The 25300-nt window shown below is 37.4% G+C and overlaps 1 protein-coding gene across 22 annotated transcripts in view; it reads left to right on the forward strand.

Moving 5' to 3' along the window:
* The window catches only part of LOC109428702 (glucose transporter type 1), a 916963-nt gene that overhangs the window by 584325 nt on the left and 307338 nt on the right, over positions 1 to 25300 (forward strand). For 21 of the 22 annotated variants that reach the window (XR_009997807.1, XR_009997808.1, XM_062852201.1 and 18 more), the window contains one exon: positions 4187 to 4403. Coding sequence is in view for 19 of the 22 variants with exons in the window: in XM_062852201.1 (XP_062708185.1) it covers positions 4187 to 4403 (217 nt within the window). In the remaining 3 variants the exon portion in view is untranslated. Of the gene's footprint in view, positions 1 to 4186; positions 4404 to 25300 lie in introns of those variants that run through there. The other variant, XM_062852214.1, reaches the window with a different exon arrangement.

The following is a 25300-nucleotide window of genomic DNA, read 5'->3' on the forward strand; positions in this document are numbered from 1 at the left end:
TGCTCATAGATATGATTACAGCTTGCTTTCTATAGGTGCGTTTTGCCCCAACACATGGAGTGCATATTGCCCCAATCAAGAGTAAAAAATAAAATTGTTTAAAATATATAATTTATGTACATTATTGTTTATGTTTTTATTTCTACGCTTAGTATTACCCTCAATTAACTGAATAAATACAACAGCTTAAGATATTTGGTCGGTTTTTACCATCAAATCGTTCGACAAACGATCGGAAAAATTACATCAGAAACCTGCGTTTTGATTTAATTCATTTTTCTCACTTATTACGTAACGCAGATAGGGTATCGGGATGCTTCGTTGGCATAGTCCCCTCATTCGGCCTATCTTAACGTTAACCAAAAACTAACACGCATAACTGGAGATCGGGAAAGCTATGCGCCAAACAACTGTAACATTTCATTTTAGCATTTTGGAGCATTAAAATTGAATGAAAATGTCACTTTGTTTAGCTTTTGTAGACGCCATGATTCTTCGGCTTAGTGGGTAGTCTATACACATGATCATAAATGGCCTGATTCTGGAACATTTCGAATTGACTTCTCGATAACTGAACATTTTATGCGACGATCAAAGACGCTATTTTGATCTTGTATATTTGTTTTCAACGAAAAATAACTATTTTACAAATTAAATGTGGGCCGAATATTGAGGACATTTTTTTCACTATGTACCCAAATCTTGGCCCATCAATAAAGTGACGTCAACAATACCGAAAAAGTGACGTCAACCACATTGCTTGCGAATGAACCAGAAAGAACGAACGGGAAGAAAGATTTTGTGTGCGGTGACTGTAAAAATATAACACAATAATGGGGTTGCATTGTTATCGTTACTAAATTAAGAAAGAACTTTAGTTTAAGAGATTTATCTATAGTTATGTGAAAATTTGGCTCCGAAAATGTTATTTGAAAGCAAGATTGGTGAACAAACAGTGATAATACTTCAGCAGAAATAAAAAAAAAACATAGAATAAGGTGTTCTAGCGTTTGGACAGCAATAGGCCAACGTTGTATCCACTAGTAGGCAAGTTTTTGTACCGTAGACCAACATTGCATACCATCGCATCGAATCTTTTCAATGTAAATAAGCAAGTTCTTGAATATTTACGCCAATATGCTTCCAATTGCAGAAACATGCACTGCCTAGAGTGCGTGATAGAGTGAACACATAATTTATACTGCTATTAATTCACGAGTTATGGTCAAAATTGTCAAGGCGGTTGGCATATTAGGCCAAGGAACGGTACACATACCCTATGTAAAATTTTCCAGGTGCTCATTTATAAGGACGTTCTATTAGATTGGCAAGGTTTCAAAGCTCCAAAACCGATAATTCCTGAAAAATCAAGAGGGTGCGTTTTGCCTCGACAGTGCGTATTACCCCAGATGCCCCTACACATTCATCTCAAACAAGAAGCACTTTCTTGCCCTTACCGCCTATGGGTACTCGGTTTACTAGAGGAAACTCCTGTGAACCGCAGTTCAACACACACCTCGTTGTTTTCACTTTTGGTGAATTGGGACAAAGTTGTCCTTGCTCCAAGTGATCTTACAATTGCTTGTAATTTTCCATATAGGACATTTTCCACGAATTTCCTTTACCGGGAAGAGTGGACATCTGGTTATCTGGAGAGAAGTATTTCAGACGGCATCGTATATTACACTGATGGCTCCCTTCTCGAAGGTCGAGCAGGTGCTGGTATTTATTCTCGTGAGCTAAGGCTGCATCAGTCTTACTCACTTGGTGGACACTGCACCGTTTTTCAGGCCGAAATCTTTGCTCTTATGTGCGGAGTGCAATCAGCACTTCAGCAGCACGTAATGGGCAAAGTAATATACTTCAGTTCAGATAGCCAGGCTGCTATTAAAGCACTTGCTTCGGCCAACTCCAGGTCGAAGATAGTTATCGCTTGTCGAACTCGAATCGAGGAGCTGAATTCAGCAAACGCTGTTCACCTTGTACGGGTGCCTGGCCATTTTTCCATCGCTGGAAATGAATTGGCTGATGAGTTAGCTCGCACTGGAGCATCACATGACTTCATTGGTCCTGAGCCAGCTATTCCAGTATCCAAGTGTTGGGTAAAGCTTCAGAATGACACCTGGGCTGCCACTCAGCACAAACAATACTGGAATAGTTTGGATTCATGTTGTTAAACAAAATCGTATTGTACTGAGCCATCTCTAGGGGTTGCAAAGTATCTAACAAATCTGTCAAAGCAGAATTGCAGCATGCTGGTCAAAGCATTGACTGGCCACTGCCGACTCAGCTATCACATGGCGAATATTCAGCAAGCTGATTCATTTGCCTGTGATAGCTGTGAATCCGATTATGGAACTTCGTATCATTTGATATGTAACTGTCCAGTTTTTGCGCTACTGCGTTTCCGAGTACTCGGAAAACACTTATTAAGTGAAACTGACTTCAGAAACCTGAATCTTCAGGACGTTCTGCTGTTCTTGACCCGCTGTGGTAAAAAGCTATAGGCTTTCTGTACGCTTTATGCGCACAGATAACCCTTCTCAGGGCGCTGTTTGAACCCATTGTGGTACGCTTTTGCGTGTATGACGATCCTATTCCTGTACCTGTCCTTTCTCCTGTCCTATCCTTTTTCCTTCCCTTCTCCGTCAGGTAAATGATGAATAGGCTCGTGTTCATGGCGATGGCACAAATTTTCCAAAAGAAGGAGAACGTGCCTCTAAAGCCGACCTACTGATACCTGTTACCTGATTGGGTATTGGCTACTTGGTACAAGAGCCTTACTTTCGTAAGGGGAATTTCTATCTACGAAACCTTGTGAACCCGGTGTTTGCTACTTTCCGAACATGAAATAGCAAACTCGCGTGTCATGCCTCGAGCCAGTGTGCTTGTCATCAACGCAATAGTTGCTACACTCATCTCTGAGCTAACCACCAGAGATGTATGTACTATCATAATTGAAACCTCAACAGGAAATACGTCTATTATTCGGTGTATTTACCGCATGATAAACCATCCCCTACGGATGCTTTCAAACAAGTCATCGCATACTGCCCTTCAAAAGGCCTTCCGCTCATTGTTGGCAGTGATGCTAATGCTCACCATATCATCTGGGGTAGCTCAGTCATTAACTTAAGAGGCTCCAGTTTGATGGAGTACTTAAGTTGTACAGATCTTGCATTACTTGACATAGGCAACCGCCCAACCTTCATGGTATCTGCTAGAGAGGAAGTGTTAGATATAACGCTTTGCTCTAGTAGAATTATTCACGAGCTGACCAATTGGCATGTGTCAGATGAAGAATCTTTATCTGACCATCGCAACAACTTTTTTGAACATGTGAATGTTACTTAGCAAACATTGCGTTTCAGGAATCCTCGGTCAACAAACTGGGATCTTTTTACTGATTAGGTTGCGGCCAAAGTTCATGGATACACACCATCCATTGACACTCCAAGTGGTTTAGATGATGCCGTTGATACTACAACGACCTTCATCATCATGGAAGCTTGTGAAGAAGCATGCCCTCTATGGTTTGTGAAGATCACAAGCGAAACCCCTTGGTGGAACTCTGATCTGGCGAAACTCAGGAAACAATGTAGAAAGAGTTGAAACGGACGACGTTCGGCTGGTTCGGAGGTTTTCAGGTCGGCTCGCAAGGCCTACAGGAAAGCTCCCCAGTGGACAAACCTTTGTACAAATGTTTCCAGTTTGAGTGAAGTCAGTCGGTTAAACAAAATCCTTGCGAAATCTAAGGATTTCCGAGTGAACGAACTTCGTTTGCCAAATGGCGATCTGACTTCCTCTGATGAGGAAGTTCTGGAATACTTATTCAGCACACACTTTCCTGGATGTGTGGATATTACATCTTCGGATGAACCTGATGTCTTTTTTTGTAGTTATGATTCCCTGGCTTCGGCTCGGAGTATTGTAACTATAGAATCGATTGAGTGGGTACTTAATAGCTTTGCTCCTTTCAAATTTCCTTGGGCAGATGGGATTTATCCTATTTTGCTTCAGAGTCACGTTTTTTTTTACTCAACCTCTATTTCGAAGTGCTTATTAGCCATTGCTGCATGCCAAAAATCTCAAAAATCGTTTTGAAGATCAGTTTCTCCATTTCAACCACCCATATTTACAAACAAACTAACACGCCTTCTGTTCTGATATCATCAACCGTTCACAGTCTACCGTTCCCAATCGATCGACTCGCAGCGCAGCAGTGGCGTAGACGATGGGCGATCGTCATCCGCTCAGCACTCACAGCATCATCGTTCATCCCGTGCGAGTTCACTTAAGCGATCAGGATACGTAGGAAACGACGGAACCGCTTCCATTGGCTCTCGCAAGAGCAATCGTAGCGATGGGGAGGATGAGGACTCACTGCGTCAATTGCTTATCGAGTAAGTACCTTTGAACTACTTGTAATGGTCCCACTTTTCTATAGATAAATCCATGTGTTATCCATGTTCATTGCAACCAGAAACAGTTTCCAAGTCGTTTCATTTCAATTTTCAGTTTTTAATCATCATATCTCTTCTCATATCATTCCATCCACCAGAGTGGAATACCAAACAAGCAGAATGTCTCAATTTTCGTGCTTCTCATTCGATGGACAAACATTCATCAGTTTGATTAACACTTTTCCAACTCATTCCAACACAGTTTGGTGTGTGTGTATTTCTCCTCCCGAGATGTGCGTTCCAATCCCAATCAATCGCAGTGGAAAACTGTGTGACATTCTGCACCCTCACCACCCACACACACACATCGCCACGAGAGCCAATCATCCTTCAATTATGTTTTATCAAAGATCGAATTATAACGAACAAACGCTCGCGTGAATTGCAATTCATCCTTTTTTAACGGAATGCTGCTTTGTGAAGCGTTTTTTATGAAAACATATTCCAATTGATATTGGTTTTCACACATTTCTTTGTGCCATTGTTTCCCGCGTTATCTATCAACCCAACACACCCTTCGCAGCCACCCACTCAGATTGCCACTCTCTCTGTAGCCGTTCGATGTTGTGATTGTTTTGATGATTGAAAAAAAAAAACGTGAATGCGAACGACATTACCCCCCAGTATTATAGTTGTCATTTACTTTTCTTATCATTGTCCATCGTCAGCTTAGAAACGGTTTTGTTTGTATGTTAACTCCATTCCACTTGTTGCCTGTTCTTGTCGATCTTCAGCTGACTTCTGTTTGTGAATCCTGTTCGCACGTTTAGTGTCTAGTGATAGAGAATTGAATTTGTTTAATAAAAAAACGATGACAAATAGAAACAGGTGCTAGGTTACCGGAGGTACACATTGACCATATGGCAAGAAGAAGATTGTTGGTTTTGGTATCATTGATGACACTTTTTGCATACTAGATTCAAATTTCTAGTTCAATGCTATTACCAGATTCTTGTGATATATAATATATTGTAACAAAAATTGAGATATTTTTTTTCGAAAATGGCCTCTTCAGAAATATTTAAACCGATTCGAAATAAAATGTACATGATTCATTTATTATGATAAAAATATCAGAGGTAGTGGTAATGTTGTTATATTGAAACTTATTCTATTAACTGTTCCATTTTTTGTTTTTTTTTTATTCTGGAAAAAATTAAGCCTAAACTATTGGTTTTAGTTTCGGGAAACTTTCTTCATATTTTTGAACTTTTTTTCCCATATTGTGAAATTGCAAATGGTTCCCAAGATCATAATGACAATTTTTCATTGTTTTCATAATGAAATGTTCTACAAAATTGAGAAGCACTAAATTCTGAACAACTTTTCCTAGAGAACCATATTGCTATCAGTTACACTCAGTAAAGCAAAGCAAAGCAAACTAAAGATAACCGTACACATCGTAGTTGCTACTCCGTGATTGACCAGAACAAGCGAAGTTGCACAGAGATCCAATGAATGGTGCTTGAGACTAACTACACACTCTCAATGTACACAATTCGAGAGTTCAATATTTTAAAGCCAATAACGGCGCTGACCACGTCTTTACGGTCATCGGAAAAAGGGAAGGAATGTTAGTTCGACAACCGTTGTTGCTAGAAACCGTGGGATCCACAGCATCCCCACTGTTGTCTCGGGAAGGAGTATTTGTTAGTAGGGTAGGGTAAGGTGTGGATCTTGGAACCACCTCTGGTAGGTGATATGATTCACTAGTAATATGAAAGTACACGACACGGTTTCCGTTATCAAAATATTAACATTAAAGCTGTTACATATACACTTAGTTCAATTTTTACGCAATGGATGCGTCCGCGAAAAATCAGAACCATGTTATGTCATCATTATGGATAACCTAAAGGATAAAGGATAACTTCGTACAAATGACGTTAAACCAATATATGAAATATTACCTTGTTTTTTTACGTAATTTATTTAGATCAATCGGATAACGAAGGAAAATACTAAATGTCAATTTATTTCACATTTTTGTTTCATAAAGTACACGTATTGATATTTGTGAACGGTACTGTAATGTGAAGAGTTTTACGGAAGAATTTATTCATGTCTACAAGCTTTGATTTGCAATAAAGTTGAAATAACGTTCAAAATGCATTGAGACAGCAATCCAACAATGAATTTTGGTTAGGTGTTTCGTCATCATTTATAATGCGTCTGAATAACATTTCTTCAACATATGCACATGAAAGTATTAATTTTGATTTGGCACCGTCATTTACAACATTTAAATAACTAAATTATAACTTATTCTTTGATGAGGCTAGACTGTCAAATGTCAAAGTATTATTGTCAAGAATTGTGTTGTTTACTTTTGTGATGATTAAAATCCTTGTCGGTATTATCAGCTTCCGTGGGATTTCCAATCCATTAACGCATTCGGAATAATCCAAGAGTGCTTCTGAAAATGTATTCAACGGAAGATAATAATAAGGAAACTGGCTAGCAGAACAAGGCAGCCCAGCTTACTGATAGAGCATGTGAAGCTGACAAATGGATGCAGACGTTCACTACAGGACGGTGGTGTTAAAAATGTTCATTTCAAGAGGCAATCACAACATTGATGATAAACGAAGCCAAATAGTTTGATATAGTGCGGATATATCTTGTTGATGCGGATGGATAGCCGATTGAGTTCGAACTGTCTTTCTTGCCTCGCTTTTGGAACAGAGATCTGAGCATACCTAAAAATGTGTATGTTGAATGCTGAAAAAAAATGCTGCTATCTCGATATGTTTTCGTCATGATGCTCTAGTAGTGTTAAACAAAAGCATTTCAAAAGGAAATTTTATATATGATGGAACCGATGAGTGAAGAACATTTATTTTTGTTGTTTGTATTTGAAAAACGAAATTAGTGCTTAAAAATAACACAATATGTTTTCTGGAACTCATATATAACATCTATATTACATGTTTGGAAATGTGGATTTGAAAAGATGTTTTCTGTGTTACTTGGGTAAGTGATTGCACTTAAACAGAAACAAAATAAACGTATGAAGGATAAGATTACAATTTCAAGGAGACTTTCCAGATATTCCAGTTCTACAATTTAAAAAAATAAACTAAGCAAAATGTTATTATTTGCCTTTTTCTGGAACAAAGTGAGTTATTGTTTTCTGTTCTTTTTGCTTTTATTCCTAACAAACCAATAACAACATTTACTTTTCATCAATATTCTATTTATAATAAAATAAATGCTAACCCATTCAAAACAAAACAAGTAATAGTTGCAAAATATGCTTTTGGATGTTATTTTACTTAGGATGGTCAGAATCCGAGCAGGAGAAAATAGCTGAAGAATACCAAACTCAGGTATGGGTATTACAACCTGAATGAGGTATTAAGAAGCCCTGCATAAGAGGTAAAATACCTAGTACAGGGCTTCTCAAACTTTTTCAGCTTGCGACTCACTTTAAATTGTAATAGAATTTGGCGACCCACCAGCATGTAACATGAGTCAAACTCTTTGTAGACATAGTGGCAATTTTGCGCTTTTGAAGACCTTCAAAAATGTACTTTCAAGTTAACCCATTTCCGCCCAGTGATCTATTTATAGATCAGATGCCTTGAACGCCCAGTGATCTATTTATAGATCAGTAACTTTTGCGATAACTGCGGAGAAATGAAGCATTTTGGAAGACTGGTGTCTTCAGCAAAGTTGTTAAGAAGATCAAGGACTCTTCGATAGTACGTAATTTAGTACGTATTCGCTCCAGTAGGTGGCACTAGTGATCACGAAACATTGTGCTTTGACAGGTGTTTCGTCAACACCCATTTCCAATACTGTCGCCTTCGTATCTTGAGAATCAGACTACATAGAAAAAAAAATATATTCAGCAAAGTTGATCAGGACATCAAGAACTATCCGATAGTGAACTGGTTGGTTCTAGGTTTATCTGCTAGGTGGCGTTAGTGAATCCTAAAAATTTAAACCTTTTTATCTCGAGAATCCGACTACATAGAAGAATTTCGTCTTCGGCAAGGTTGATCAGTACATCAATATCTATCCGAAAGTGAACTAGTTGGTTCTAGGTTTATCCGTTAGATGACGCTAGTGGGCTCTAGAAAAATAAACCTCTGTATCTCGAGAATCAGACTACATAGATGAATTCTGTCTTCGGCAAAGTTGATCAGGACATCAACAGGTATCCGATAGTGAACTAGTTGATTGTAGGTTTGTCCGCTAGGTGGCGTTAGTGAGTCCTAAAAAAATTAAACCTCTGTATCTTGCGAATCCGATTACATAGAAGAATTTCGTCTTCGGCAAGGTTGATCAGAACATCAATAGCTATCCGATAGTGAACTAGTTGGTTCTTAGTTTATCCGTTAGGTGGTGCTAGTGAGTCAAAAGAAATGTAAACCTCTGTATCTCGATAATCCGATTACATAGAAGAATTTTGTCTTCGGCAAGGTTGATACGGACATCCATAGCTATCCGATAGTGAACTAGTTGGATCTAGATTTATCCGTTCGGTGGCGCTAGTGAGTCCTGAAAAATTTAAACCTCTGTATCTCGAGAATCCGACTACATATAAAAATTTCGTCTACGGCAAAGTTGATCAGGACATCAACGCTATTCGATAGTGAACTAGTTGATTGTAGGTTTGTCCGCTAGGTGGTGCAAGTGGGCTCAAAAAATTCTGAATTTTTGTATCTTGAGAATCAGACTACATAGAAGAACTTCAAAATCTCGTCTTCGACAAGGTCGATCAGGACATCAAGAGCTAACCAATACTAAACTAGTTGGTTCTAGGTTTATCCGTTAGGTGGCGCTAGTGAGTCTTTAAAAAATAAACCTCTATATCTCGAGAATCCGACTACATAGAAGAATTTTGTCTTCGGCAAGGTTGATCATCAGGACATCAATAGCTATCTGATAGTGAACTAGTTGGTTCTGGGCTTACCCGTTAGGTGGCGCTAGTAAGTCCAAAAAAATTAAACCTCTGTATCTCGAGAATCCGACTACATAGAAGTATTCTGTCTTCAGCAATCTCGATCAGGACATCATCTGCTATTCGATAGTGAACAAGCTGATCGTAGATTTGTCCGCTAGGTGGCGCAAGTGGGCTCTAAAAATTCTGAACTTCTGTATCTCGAGAATCAGAATACATAGTAGAGTTTCGCCTTCGGCAAAGTTGATCAGGACATCAAGAGCTACTTGATAGCGCACTAGTTGGTCCAAGGTTTATCTGCTAGGTGGCGTTAGTGAGCCCTAAAAATTCCAGACATCTGTATCTCGAGAATCAGACTACATTGAAAAATATCGTCTTCGGCAATGTCGATCAGGACATCAACAGCTATCCGATAGAAAACTAGTTGATTGTAGGTTTGTCCGCTAGGTGGCGCAAGTGGGCTCTAAATATTATGAACTTCTGTATCTCGAGAATCAGACTACATAGAAGAATTTCAAAATTTCGTCTTCGACAAGGTCGATCAGGACACCATGACCTATCCGAAAATCTCTTTAATAAAGATAAATAAATAATAATAATAAATTCAATTTTAAAATAATGGTAGATTCAGTTATTTTTTTCAAAGTAGCAGAAGAAAGGTAAAATGAGCTATTTTTTTTTCTTCAATACAATTTAAGTTCATCAATCAATGTAAAAACAGTTTTATTTTGTGTATACTCTTTAATTGTTTGAGTTCTAAATTAACATAAATTGATGTGCATCAAATAGAATCCAATGCGAATCAAACACACAGCTGAGAATCCGGATTTGTTTACTTTTGCGAGATACGTCGAATTGAAAAGTTATGCTTGAAATATACAATGTTATGGTGCCTAATGTTTATAAATAATTTCTCACAATATCAAAATAATGGCAAATTTAGCTAGGAATGTAAATTATGTTATTGTTTTGATATTTTATACAATTCATTATAAAAGGTGCTAAATTGCAAGTTTTACCATGATAATAATTTTTGTTATTGATGTGTTATTTAGCATTATTCATGAATAACATATCAACGACAAGATTTGCTATGATTGTATATTTTGCTATTGATTTGCCATTTTAAGTTTTTCATAATAACAGAAGAATGGCAAAACGAGATATTATGGCAAAACCAGTTATTATTTTGACCTTTGTTTGCCATTAGCCTCTACCCGGGTAGTGAGCCCTAAAAATTCTGAACTTCTGGATCTCGAAAATTAGACTACGTAGAAAAATTACTCCTTCAGCAAGGTCGATCAGGGCATCATAATCTATCCGATAGTGAACTAGTTGGTTAAAGATTTTTCCGCTAGGTAGCGCTAGTGAGTTTTTAAAATTCTTAGCTACTGAATCGCGAAAATCAGGCTTCATAGAAACATTTACTCGTCAGCAAAGTTTATCAGGACATCAAGGGCTAATGGATAGTTAACTTGTTCATTTTAGGTTTATCCACTACGTGGCGCTAGTGAGCCCTACAAATTCTGAACTTCTGTATCTCGAAAATCAGGCTACATAGAAGAATTTCATCGTCGGCAAAGTTGATCAGTATATCAAGGATCATCAACGGATCAACGGATAGTGAACTAGTTGGTTCTGGGTTTATCCGTTAGGTGGCGCTAGTGAGCTCTAAACATTCTGAACTTCTGTATCGCGAGAATCAGACTGCATAGAAGAATTTTGACTTCGACAAAGTCGATCAGACATCAAGAGCTATCTATTAGTGAACTAGTTGGTTGTAGGTTTGTCCGCTACAATGAAATAGAACTGCATGGTAACTGATTGATAACAAGATCAGCTAGGTATCCAACAGACGTCTCATTTCACTAAATATCAACTTGAACTAATGATAACGTAATTTTCGAAAACGTGCTATGAGCTATCAATTTGTTATCTTTACTCAGGTTTATTGTGACTTTCATCTCAAAGACATTCGTTTGGGTCCAACGTGCCTCTGATTGGTCGGCTTCATGCAAAATAGGTGTAGATAGATTGAACGTAATTTGATCACCTAGCGCCCAGCAATTTGGTTAGAGGCCAAAAGACTTGAATGCACAATGGTCTATTCACAGATTAGTAAGTATTGCTAATACCGTGGAAAATGAAAATGAAGTCTTCCATTCTCCTCTCTTTTTTGTGCTCGTTCAGGAGAGTTATTATCCGATGATGAATGGGTTGGTTTATGTTTTCCCGTTAGGCGGCTTAAATGATTCTTAGAAATTTTGAACTTGTGCATCTCGAGAATAGAACTACATAAAGGACTCTGGTCCATATAACCACAGCTGTAAATTACGTCATCCGTAAAATACGATCACGCATCTTCAGTGGAAATTGTTTCCACTGTGAGCTTCGGAAGAAGCTAAGATAGATGAGAATGAGATGTTGATTCATTTCATTCATTTATTTAGTAGGGGGATTAGGGGCATAATGGACACCCGGGGCGAAATGGACACCCCTGTTTTTGCCGAAACCGTTAACTTTTATGTAAAACTTTTAATGCATAAGTGTAAAGGATTAAGTCATGGTTCTATTTTTCAAAAGTACCATTTATATTGCTCCAAAATAACCAAAATATCATTGAAATTGAAATATGTTTTTCATATGGTGAAATTCTTATAATTTCGAAGCAGTAGCAAATAAGGTATTACGAGTGTTTGAGTGTGTCCACCATACCAACAAGTGAATTGTCAGCTTATCTACATGTATACGAAGATTTAGAAATGGATGAAGTATTTCATTTTTGATCAGAATTTACTTAAAATAGCAATTTTAATGTTGTAGTCGATTCGGGGTGAAATGAACACTGGCAATTATGGATGGATGTACGCGCATTGCATACTGTTAGGAGTTTTTGAGAGTTTGGAAAAAATCAATCCGATTATTTTGGCCTAAAATTTATTTAATTAACTTTGATGTTATGTAAATTCATCTAAGATGGAGTATTATATATGTGGTATTGATCTCCGTAGGCAAATTACTTAACTGGTCGATATTATCAAAGATACAGCATAAAATATGCAGGGGTGTCCATTATGCCCCGATGGGTGTCCATTTCGCCCCGTACCTTTCTTGACAGCCCTGAAAAACACACGGTTTTCAATTCATTATTTCTTCACAATAAAGACATTATACCTGCTGTAAATGATTGAAAGACGTAGGAAACAAGTTGAAGTTGTAAGTCAACTAATAATAAGTTAGGTTTTACACTGTTATACCGGCCTAACGTACTCATTTGCTTAGGGTGTCCATTATGCCCCTAATACCCCTATAACAAGTTCAAGATAAAACTGAATCAACAATATTTCTCCATAATACACGGTTCGTGGTTGCCGTTCTCCATCGTCGGTCATGCTCCACCTGATCCGCCCATCGTGCTCTCTGCGCTCCACATCCACACCTTCTTGTGCCAACCGGATCTGTCGCGAACACCAACTTTGCAGACATGTTGTCCGGCATTCTTGCAACATGCCCTGCCCATCATATCCTTCCGACTTTGGCCACCTTCTCGATGCTGGGTTCGCCGTAAAGTACAGCGAGCTCGTTGTTTTATCCTTCTCCGCCACACACCTTTTTTCCTGCACCCCGCCGAAGATCGTCTTTAGCACGCGTCGCCCGAAAACTCCGAGTGCTTGCAGGTCCTCCTCGAGCATAGTCCATGTCTCGTGTCCGTAGAAGACCACCGGTCGTGTTAGCGTTTTGTACATGGTGCATTTGGTGCGTGGGTGAATCTTTTTCGACCGCAATTTCTTCTGAAGCCCGTAGTAGGCCCAACTATCGCTGATGATGCACCTCCGAATTTCACGGCTCACGTTGTTGTCAGCCGTCAGTAAGGATCCGAGGTAGACGAATTCCACTACTACCTCGAAGATATCCCCGTCTATCGTAACATTACTACCCAGACGGATCCGGTCGTGTTCGGTTCCGCCTACCAGCATGTACTTTGTTTTAGAGACATTCACCACCAGTCCGACCTTTGCTGCTTCGCGTTTCAGGCGGGTGTACAGCTCTGCCACCGTTCCAAATGTTTTGGCGATAATGTCCATGTCGTCCGTAAAGCACACAAATTGACCGGATTTTGTGAAAATCGTTCCGCGGCTGTTGAGCCCGGCTCGTCGCATCACACCTTCCAGAGCATGGTTGAAGAGTAGGCATGAGAGTCCATCACCTTGTCGCAGTCCCCGGCGAGATTTGAATGAACTGGATAGTTCACCCGAAACCCTTACGCAGTTTTGCACACCCTCCATTGTTGCTTTTATTGCTGTGTGCGTTCAAGATGCAAACGTTGCCCAAATGCGCTTCAAACGCGGTAACACAGTGTTACCAAAGGCAAATTAGCAACCATATCCAAAACCACCACCAACCTAGGATGTAAATGATCCCACTGACATCGGGTTACTTGTTAGAAAATCTTACCGCATTTGGTGTTCCTGCATTTGATATTTGCGTTTCGAATGCACACAGCAATATCAGTCTAATCAGCTTCCTAGGAAAGCCGTTTTCGCCCATGATTTTCCATAGCTCTGCGCGGCAGAATGAGATGAGCAGAACGCTCACAAGGTGGTCCTTTATATAAAAAAAAATGAAACATAAACCTAGCTCAAAGAACAATTGCAAATATTTGAAGTTTTCGAATGACGAGTGCTAAGGTAATCTTTCGCTCGGTACTAGATAATGGTGTGTGGCGGGAGAGGGTGAGCCACGTGCTCGCAAAGCCATAAGGATACGGTGGGCAGGATATACTACTAGAATGCCGAATATCAACCCATTATATATAGAAATTATTAGAATGATGCATATTGAAATGTCTAAAAACTGTTGAAAACTATCCATTGATAAGTTACTAGCAGATTGATTTAGTTATTACTAATGTAATCCATTTCTAGAACATTTCAAACTGTAACTTTTTTTATTAGGAGAATATCAACTATGATCAGTCATCTAAAATAGATTTACATAGCTCATAGAAAATAGTTGCGAAAAAAAATTAGAAAAATATTTTTTCAACGTTCCACGTGCATAAGCCCCACTGTGTATTAAAACGAAATTTTCACCGTAGATTTCCGTTTAAATGACTGCAATGACTTTCTATCATGGGGTAGAGGTACTCCAGAAAAAATCAGACATCTACTGTGATTGTGGCATAATTCGGGCGTTAATGGGTTAAAGCCATGCATTTTGCTTAGTTTATTTTTTTTTTTAATTGTAGAACTGGAATATCTGGAAAGTCTCCTTGAAATTGTAATCTTATCCTTCATACGTTTATTTTGTTTCTGTTTAAGTCTCTCTCTCTTCTTGGCGTAACGTCCTTATTGGGACAAAGCCTGCTTCTCAGCTTAGTGTTCTATGAGCACTTCCACAGTTATTAACTGAGAGCTTCCTCTGCCAATGACCATTTTGCATGCGTATATCGTGTGGCAGGCACGAAGATACTCCTATGCCCAAGGAAGTCAAGGAAATTTCCTTTACGAAAAGATCCTGGACCGATCGGGAATCGAACCCGTCACCCTCAGCAGTTTCTGTTTAAGTGCAATCCCTTATTTAGCTGTTCTGATATCTGTAAAAGTTCAAATTATCAAAATTTTACTGAAGTTAAACTTTGCCGAAGTTTGTTAAAAATAAACAAATAATTTGGTTGAGATTATCAAACATTCGGTGGTTTCTTGTCGAAATATGGTTTTTCTTTTTGCTAATTTCAACTAAAATTTTTTTTGCTGAATTTCAAATTGCTGAACTTGAGTGTAAATTATAAACTCCTAATGTTAATATAGACTCTCCAAGATATCATTTTTTTTTGCAGTAGGACACAAGTTAAGTAAGACATCTATTACAATATCGCTCAAGCTTTTGCGGCCCATCAAAGTTTAGCCCGCGACCCTCCAGTGGGTCCCGACCCATAGTTTGAGAAACGCTGACCTAGAATAATAACTAGTGTATATTCTGCACACATCATTAATAATGACAACATGTATGGCAATACCTAAATAATAATAGGCGATTTTTCCATACAAATAGCTAATATCACATAATTGAATAATACTTGCTTGAATAATAATCAAGCAGTCTTCAACACCAAACCAATAACTCGTTGAGGTATTTTATCAAATACAAAAACATGTTAACATAATTATTTTCAATACCTAGATAATCGACCAATACCTTGTCTTGGTATGATATCTGACTTTGGTATGCTACAGTTATGTGTCAGTTATTCATTCCTGCTCAGGAAGAACTTATTTTGCTATGATTGCATATTTTGTTACATATTATTCAGTTATTTATTTCGTTGAAAAATAAAAATCGAGAAAAAAAATAGTTAAATGCATTTGGCTATTCCAGCCTACTTGGCAAATTATGAGTCTGGAAGTCAGTTTGCTACCGTAAACCGGGGTCAAATTGATTATTTAGGTACTGCATTGTAATTGCATACCAAGAACTTCTAAGCGTCGCAATGATCTCAAACTTATTACGTCATCTAGTTTATAGATGTCTAGAGATAAGTTTAGACTTTTATTTTTTGAAAAAGTGAGTTAAAAAAAGTTTTTTTTGACGAAAATGTCATTTTTTGTAACAGAAATCACTTAATTCAAAGGAAATTGCCTACCTTTAGGCGTTAATGGGGGATATTTCAAAATTCAATTTTGCATTTTAAGTGTCTAACTCACTAGTTGTAAGAATTTTGACGCGTTATTCGGGTTTAGAAGAGCAAAATTAAGTGGATAAGGAAATTTTTCTTATTAACCGATGCTTGATTGTTTGCTGATCAATTTCGCCCCCAAAGTGATATCTTCATTTTTTTTTAATTTTTGCAGTAATTTAACTAAAAGTTTATATTTGTTGAGCAAAATTCAGTCACATTGTTTAATGGAGATCCACTGGGTACTGATTTTCCAGAAATTCTATTGGCATTATTTGAATTGCCACTAATGTTATCCGCAAAAGTTTTTTTAAAGTGATCAGTTTGACCCCGGATTACGGTACGTAAAAATTGTAGTAGAAAAATGAAACACTGAGATCTGACATAGATGCGCAATGAATATGTATTACTTACTCTCAGTGTATGTTATCTATGGGCCGTTCAATTAACCTGAAACATCTCTTTAATAAAAAAAATCTTTCAAACCAAAAAATCATTTCCCAGTGACAATTTTTGGAAGAATAAAATTAGGGTTTTTCATATGTACTTTTCAAAAGTTAGATGAAGAATACAAAACAAATTGCATGAAAAACCTTTACGGAAAGTAACTCATACATGAGTAGTATTTAATTTTTATTGAAAAAAGTCACATCTAGAAAAAGTGAGCATACCATACCGCTGTTTCTACTAGGTATTCAGATTTGAGAATAAGGATCCATTCTGGTTATTTTTTCAAATGAAATGGCGTATTATACACGGTAAAAAATCTGCACGCTCAATGTAAGGGAAAAATCCCTTGACTATTCAATTTTCTAATCAACATGATCAGAAATGCTTTTCCTTTTAAATCGCAATGCTGTCAGTGTTGATTTGAGGACCAAAACAAACCCACCGGAGAAATCAACTGAAAATCCCTTCGATTTGCACTACTGTAAAAAGCAATACGATCCAAAGTGAAAAGTTGTTGATTTGGTAATGGCTGTCTTGGGCATAAAAGTAAATATAGATGACAGGTGTTAGAAAGTGCTTCGCTTCGATTCACGTCTCTCCAACAGACCTGAAGTAGTGTAGTGGTAAAACAGTTGATCGGGACTCTGAAGGTCCTGGTATCGAATCTGGCTGCGGCTGAACACATTTTTTTAAATTCTAGTTTTGGAATCCAAACATTGTCAACAACGAATTGATGTGATGTTCCATTAAAATTGAAGAGGCATTGGATGTTATTTGTCAAATGATATGTAATTGATAACAAACTGATTGAACATTAGTGCAAATTCAAGTGCCAATCAGTTCATATCACAGTGCAGATTTTTTACCGTGTACGTCTAAAATCTCATTTCCTCATTACTTAAACTTTCATGTCGCATCGAGGAACTACAAGGAAATTAATTCAAATTTTAGAAACCAACAATCACCCAGCCCATCATCCAAGGTATCTTTTCTAAATTTCACTCAAACTCAGCCTTCAACTCTCGTCCAATCGGCTGACTTTGCCCACCTCCCATGCTAATGTTTGCAGTGTAAAACGTTTCGTTTTGTCGTGAGGGGCTCATCGAAAACTATCAGACCAGCAGCCGAGCCGATGGACGGACGACAGGCGGAAGGCCCATAACACCATCGTAATTTCCATTTCGAAATGGAGTGCAGCTTTTAATAAATGGAAAAATCAGCATAACTCAAGCAAACAGAGAGAGGCAAACCCCAAACCAGGCATCAGGCTGCAGCAGTCAGTCAGTCAGTGGGCTGGAATCCAACGCCCAACGGTCGATCAATGGCCATGGCCATGGTGGATGGTTGGACGAAAGTTGATAACAAGTTTAGCCACATGTCCGGTCTTTCCGGGGACGAAAACGAGCCGAGGTTCAGACACCGACTGATGCAACCCCATCACCTCAGGGGAGGAACTCGCCCAGGACAGGAAAGTTCCAAGGCACAAAGCCAGAAGAGGCTGGGCTGGACTTTCGGTCCAATTCACAGTGGGTCGAAAAAGTGTGTGATCCACACAGCAGCCGAGTAATCAGCGAACAACCATTTTGCCCAATTCTCAAAAATTTTGACTCATTGCATTGCTTAGATAAGGTGATTACTTTGCTGAGAATCAGCTTACAAACTTCACTTTTTGCTCAGATACCAGTTAAAGATTTTGCTGCGCACTCGGTGCGCGCGATTTTGCCGAGCCCACAAATCTGTTTTGAGTGTGTATTGAAGTATTCCAGACATTCTTTCGGAATATTAACCAAGGATTTTTTCAGACATATTTCTGGATATTTTGTTTAGAAATTTCTCCAAGGATGTCTTTAGTAAATCTATAGCAGATTCTCTCCCCTAATAAAAATTTCTTCCGGAAATTTTTCTCTTGAGTTGCTTCATAGGAATCCTTCAAACGAGTTCTTTCAGAAAATCTTGCGTAGAGGACTTCATAAATTACTTCATTAAATTCATCCGAAGCCCCTCCATTGATGCCTTCAAGAAGTCTACTAGTGATCTCTCTAAAAATTTCTCTGAACATACCGTTCAAAAATTTTCCAAAGATTTGTTCAGGAAAATCTCCAGGGTAAACACCTGAATAAAACTAATCACTGCAGCTTGATATTTTTTGTGTTTGCTGTTGGCATTCTCTCTAGAGATTTACCCTTCTTTGATTTATAAGCTGTTCTTTCGATAAGCAAAGAACAGTTTATGATTTAAACAAGAGAAAAACTCTATTTGTAGGCCGAATGGTCATTAGATCGAATCGATTAGAGAACAGCCCTTGGCAAATCAACATAACATTAAAAAAAAACTTTGATAATTGCAATTTATTCACGATACAGAACAACCTGTTATTATAAGAAGGGAAAATTCTTAGGTGTAGACTTGGAATCCATCACTCAATCCTGTAAAAATGTAATTTAAAAGAACATCCTATGATCGAAAGAAGAAAAAAAAACTCATATACAGTTAGTAGTTCGAACGCCAATAAAATATGCAGCAGTACAACTCGAAAGAACAGCCTTTGAAGAGAAGAAGGAAAAATCTCCGAAAGATAGGAATAGTTTGACCACCAAAGAACTTAGTGAGGTTACACTATTTCTGTAAAAGAAACTCTACCAAATTACCCCTAATGCCACGGCCCGAAATTAATAACCCCGAATAGGCCTTTATTCCAAAAGCCATTACCCCGAATGGGTCATTACACCTTTATAGGTAGAGAAATGGATAGTAAGCCAAGCATACTAACCAAGTGGTCATTTGGCCGAAAAAATAATAGATCGATCGACTAGCAGGCCTCGAAAGAACAGTCTATTCTAAAAAAAGGAAAATATTTTATCAAGTTGCTAATTTGGCCACCAGTCAATTGTGTAAATCTTAACTTGAAAGAACAGCTTATTATTCAAAGAAGGACAAACCTTTCATGGAGTTAGAAGTTCGTCTGCAAATAAACTATATAACATTCCAACTCGAAAAATAGCCTCTATTTCCAGTTTGGTCGACCAACTCAGCTACAGTACACAGTTGGACTCTGCAAATTCAAAATAACAGCCTATTTCAAAATGAAGGCAAATATTAGAAGAAGTAGAGAATCCTTGCATTATGGCTGCTAAATTGTGACCGAGTATATAAAAGTATATAAGTAGTCCAAATCACTGTCGTGTGCAGCATAGTTGTCCCATGTTCTATGGCAGGGGTTCTCAAACTTTTTCAGCTTGCGACCCACTTTTGAATTTTATAGAATTTGGCGACCCACCAGCACGTATTTTCAAGAAATCTGTCACTTTTTTGCAAATTTAAACTTTATATTTTCATTAAAATCACTTTTCAGTTTTTCTGGTTCTTGTAAAAATTTTAACTATCGAAATTTAGCAGAATTTTACGGAAATTTTGCTTCATTGAAGTTTGGTAAAAGTAAGGCTTCTTGTCGAGTTTGGTAATTTTTGCTAGTTTTGGTGTTTATTAAATTTTTGGTATTTTAACCCAGATTTTCACTGCTGAGCTTGAATCTTCACTACCCAGAAAGTAATTTCAATATTCATTTTACTCCAGACTTAGACGTTACAAAATTTTGAAAGAGCTAAGGAGACACCGAATTTATAAAAATAACTCTGCCAAATCTCCAAGAAAGTATTTGTATATAAGAAAATGGCAAGCAATTTCATTTGACATAAATTAATTAAGACATTTATAATAATATCGCCCAAGCCTTCGCGACCCACCAAAAATCAGCCCGCGACCCACCAGTGGGTCGCGACCCATGGTTTGAGAAACGCTGTTCTATGGGAATCCTTATTATCATGGGACAACTATGCTGCACACGACAGAGCAGCCTGTGTTGTTAAAATGTAATAGCTTGGTAATGAAAAAGTAATTACATTGGAATGTTCATTTGTGCTAAAAATAGTTCAATTTATCTCAAACTTCTTGGTGACAATTTAGCATTCATCCTCATGACTTTCGGCATGAATGATTTTTAGCCGAATGGCTCGATGTCTTTTCGGGCATTCTCGCTTATCAGAAAGCTAGCCATATGACAAGGTCTGGGGCAAGAACTCAAAACCAAATGAATTATGATAAAAACGAATTTCGTAAGGGTATGGTTATAAGATCGTCTATTTGAAAGAACATTCAGCATTCAAAAGAAGGAAACATTTCAGATTAAAATACTTATAGCTTTCAAAGGAATAACTTCGAAAGAACAGTCATAGCTTGCAATAACAAGAATTCTCAAATAAACACTTCAACAACTATATTGTAACAGCATTTTATAGTTCCAAAGAACAGCCAATAATAAAAAGAAGGGAGAATTATTTATTAAAATATGATTCAGAATTAGCACCAATAACAAATGTTTATGCATATTTTAAGAGAACACAATATTTTCAAAAAAGGCCGGTTAGGTAAGCATACTGAGCTCTTCAGGATCCATATTTGAGTAGACAAGTACATCGTCTTTGGCCATCGGATATGCACGCTGAATATCAGGCAAACTGTTTAAATCAACAACCTTTCCCTTCGTTGCAATTTTCTTAAATGCACTGCATTTGCTTCTTACGTTTCCGTAAACCCTTATTTTTTTATTTCTTTTTATTAGGGAATTTTAACTTATGCTAATTTTTCCCTCCAAGTAAACCTTTCATGAATCACAACGTTGCTAAAGATTGCCCAAGGATTACTCTTTTCTAACTGATTAAGTTTTATCAACTTCCAATAAATTGTCCACAGTGAACACTTTTTGAGCGACCTCCTGAATGATTTCGGGTTGGCATTCGGGCTTGTGATGTGGAGACGTTAAAAAACAAAACATTAAAAAATCCTCAAATTAAAATTGCATTTTGACCGCCAGTTAGTCCTGTACCAGAGTGCTTGATGATCACTTGGCTAGATGTGTGCGCCGCCGCGCCGCGTCGCCGTCGCTGACGATTTTTCCACGCCGCCGCCGCCAGTTAAATTGTCCCGGCGCGCCGCTGTTCATATTTTTCCACGCCGCCGAACAAAATTCCCCACGCCGATGAGAAAACGACAAAGATTTTTTTTTCTCGCCAACATTCTACGAAACACATTTTTAAACCTGATAGCAATCAAAATGGTAATTTTTTAACGGTATCTATTACTATTAACTATTCTTGTGAATATTAGGCGTTTTTTTAGAAATTCTTCTTGTAAATGTTTTGTAACATTTGTGATTAACTTTAATAATTTCTTACAGCAATACTTTGAAGATACTCATTTATTCTATTTTGAGTGAGTCCAGGTGAGTCACTTTTGTAAACCGTAACGGATTATCAACAAAATTCTTGGCGGTGTTCTAGTAAGGTTCACAAACACATTCTCCTACATTTTCATGGTAATTTACGAATGACATTCTCGAAGGCATATATTCCATGCAATCTATCGAAATTCCTTTAGAGGACACTCCAGAAATTTCATTATGAATTTTTCTAAAAAAAATCCGTGCCCAAGAAAAATCTCCATGGATTATTTCAGAAATTATTCCGGTGATTCTTTTAGAAAACTATCCATGGATTTCGGACATTCTAACATCGTTTTTTTTTTTGGAGAATGAAGAGTCCAGAATTCTTGTAGAAATTTATTCAAAGGTTCTTAGAAAAATCTGAATATTCCAACAGAAATATTCTTGAGGGAATCTTAGGTTCTTCCATAAATATTCCAAAGAATTTCTATGGAGTACCTCCTAAAATGGCTCCTTTGATTTATTAGAAACTAGCTGTCCCGGCAAACGTTGTCTTGCCAAGCTGTGATGGTTTGACAACTGTTGAGGTCATTGCGGCACAGCACTCTAGATTGGTTTCATTTTGATCATGTTGATTTTCTTCCCAGTTCATCAAAAATCAGTACTTTATCAATGGTCTTACTTTCTTAGTTGATTTTCGTATTTTTCATTACTTATAAACACAGCCACCATGAATACGAATCGAACCGTGCAAGAATCATGCTGGTCGGTTCACCCGTTCGTGAGTTTTGTTGCCTCAAAGGCACTTCGAACTCATTTTTATATATATAGATAGATTTCAAAAATTAGATGACACAAAAATTTACCATTTTCAACCCACCTACTTCCTATGGCATTCTTTTCGTATTCGACCTTTTCTGAAATTGTCACACTCTTGGAATCTATCCCTTATATTTACCTAGTTATCCCAGGGTTCTTTCAGGAATTTCTCCATCGGTTGCTTCGATAGATATTTTTTCAGTGATTTCTAAAACAAAAAATCATATAGAGATTGCTTCATGAGTTCCTTCAAGTATTCCTCCATGTATTTTACCAATAATGCCTCCTGAAATTTTTCCAAGGCTAACATAACGAATTTGTACTCGGATTCTTTAAGAAATTTAGAAATATTTTCAGTAACAATTCCTAGAAATTTTTACATATGTTGTAAATTTCTAGAATCATTAACAGAAGTTAGAGTATTTCTTCAGACATGCTTTCAGGGATTCCTTCAAAAATATGTTTATGAATTCCTCCGGGAATTCTTTCCGAACATCCTCCATGAATTTTGGTAAGTGATTTCCCTTGGATTTTTTTTTCTAAATATTTAGTAATAAGTCTTTGTAGGAATTCCACTAACGTTTTCTGAGGGAGAATCTTGAGAAATTTCTTTAGCAACTCTTTCTAGAATTATTTCAGGAAATTCACTGGGATTCTTTCACGTAATCCTGCAGGGATTCGTTCAAAAATATCGCTAGGGATTTCTTCAGGAGTGAAACGAACAATTTATTCAAAAATTCCTTCAAGGACTCTTTCTGAAATTCTTTTAGGTCAGAACAAATAGCATTTTCTTCTTTTGTCACAAAACTCGTTGACTCGTCAAGGGGGGGGGGATGAAAAAATAAATGTTTTTGATGTTTTTGATGGAAAAAACACCCAAACAATTAGGAATTATTAAGAAATTTCCTGGCAATTCTGAAATGTTTAAATTTCTTCAAAAAATTATTTGTGTCCCCCCTCAAATTATTGAATTCCTACCAAAATTTTGCGTGGGGGGGGGGGGTGACATACGAGAAAATCGAAATTTGTGTCAGCCTTATTGAGATTATCTAAACTAAAGCTCACTAAAGAATTCCTTCTGAAATATCACTTAAGACTCCCTTAGTAGTTTAAGGATTGTTCATGAAAGTCAGTAAGAGATTTCCTCAAACATTATTCCATGTTTTTTTAATTTTCAGAAAATTGCCAGTGATTCCTTCGGAAACTATTTCAAGAGCTCTCCACGTTTCGTCAGGGGTTACCAAAGAAATGCCAAGAGGTTTTATTTTAGGAATTCCTCCTTCGATTCTTTCAGAATACTTCCTAGGATTCATGTAGAGATTACTCCGGGATTTCTTTGGGATATTACTCCACAGATATTTATAGTAGTATTTTATGAAATTACAAAAAAAAAACATGCAGAAGTTATTCTTCGAGGGTTACCTGGAAGAATATCTAAAGAAATTTGATTTCATTAAAACAGTTTCAGAAACAATCGATGGAGGAGCTCCTGGAAAAGTCCCTGGGGAGCTCCTAAGATTCACCACAAAAGTTCAGTTATTGGAAGCAGTGGTTTAATTTCCCCAACAGAGAGGTACCAAAAAAAAACTCCTGATATAGCGTTGGGGGAATATCTGAGAAGTTAAAAAAAATCCTTGAAGGCATTTTTAAAGGACATCCTTGAAGAATTTTTGAATTAAATCATGAAGAAATTTCTGAAGGAATCTTTGAAAACACTTCGGGAATCCGTACAGAAATCGCAAACAAAGGTACTAGAATAATTGAATAAATCTCCTGATGAATTTTTGAACAATTATTTAGAACAAACTCCTGGATTCTTGAAAGGATGTCTTGCACTACGTCTGAATGGTATTGATGAATAAAACTCCTTTATACAATTTTCCTAGAAGAACTTGTAAAGTATTCTTGGGGGAATCGCAAAAATAAATTTCCTGGAAAACTGGAGAACTATGTGCAGTTATTCCAAGGAAAGATATTCCTGGAGAAACATTGAGAAATAAATCATGAAGTGATTTCTGAAGATTTCCTCAACTCTATTCTTCATTACACCAACAAAGCTAGCCATGAAAATGTTTGACAATTCACAGGTCATTTTGACAGACCACACACATGCGCGAAAAAGACGGATATCATATTCTACTTTATCGATCTTGTTGCCGTCCTTTTCATGCTCATGCTACATCTGTCAAAATGACCTGAGAAATGTCAGTCATTTTGAGGTTAGGTTCGTTGGTGTAATGAAGAATAGGGATTTTTTAAGGGCCAACGGAAAAAAAATCTGAAAGAATTCCTGAAGAAAGGTTTTTATATAATCCCTGGAGGTATTTCTGAAAAGAACCGTAACAGAACAAAAAAAAATCATATTTTACCAAGACTAAAATGAGTTAAAAAAATAATATCCTTCGAAGAGACGTACACGCAGAAAAATGGCGCTTGTTTAAAACAATAAAACGCATGGTTGATTTTCAAACTGAGAATTTACTTATTCTTTAGTTATATTTAATTGTTTTCATTTAGAGTTTATCGATAAAAATAACCGATTACCATCATTTCATATAATGTCAAAAATTTCATTTGTTTCAACAAAATCAAACCATAAACATGGTCCGAAAGCACTCACACATCTATAAAATGTTTACCCAAACATCGCCACAACGAAGAAGGTGTAGCAAATCCATCACACCAACTTCCAAGTGCAGCTTTGGCCGTGATGGATAACGCGCAGGTACTCTCACGACAGCATCCACAAAAAGTTGATCGGTTTC

This window comes from Aedes albopictus, chromosome 2 (genome assembly GCF_035046485.1).
Source record: "Aedes albopictus strain Foshan chromosome 2, AalbF5, whole genome shotgun sequence".
Classification (NCBI taxonomy): Eukaryota; Metazoa; Arthropoda; class Insecta; order Diptera; family Culicidae; genus Aedes; species Aedes albopictus.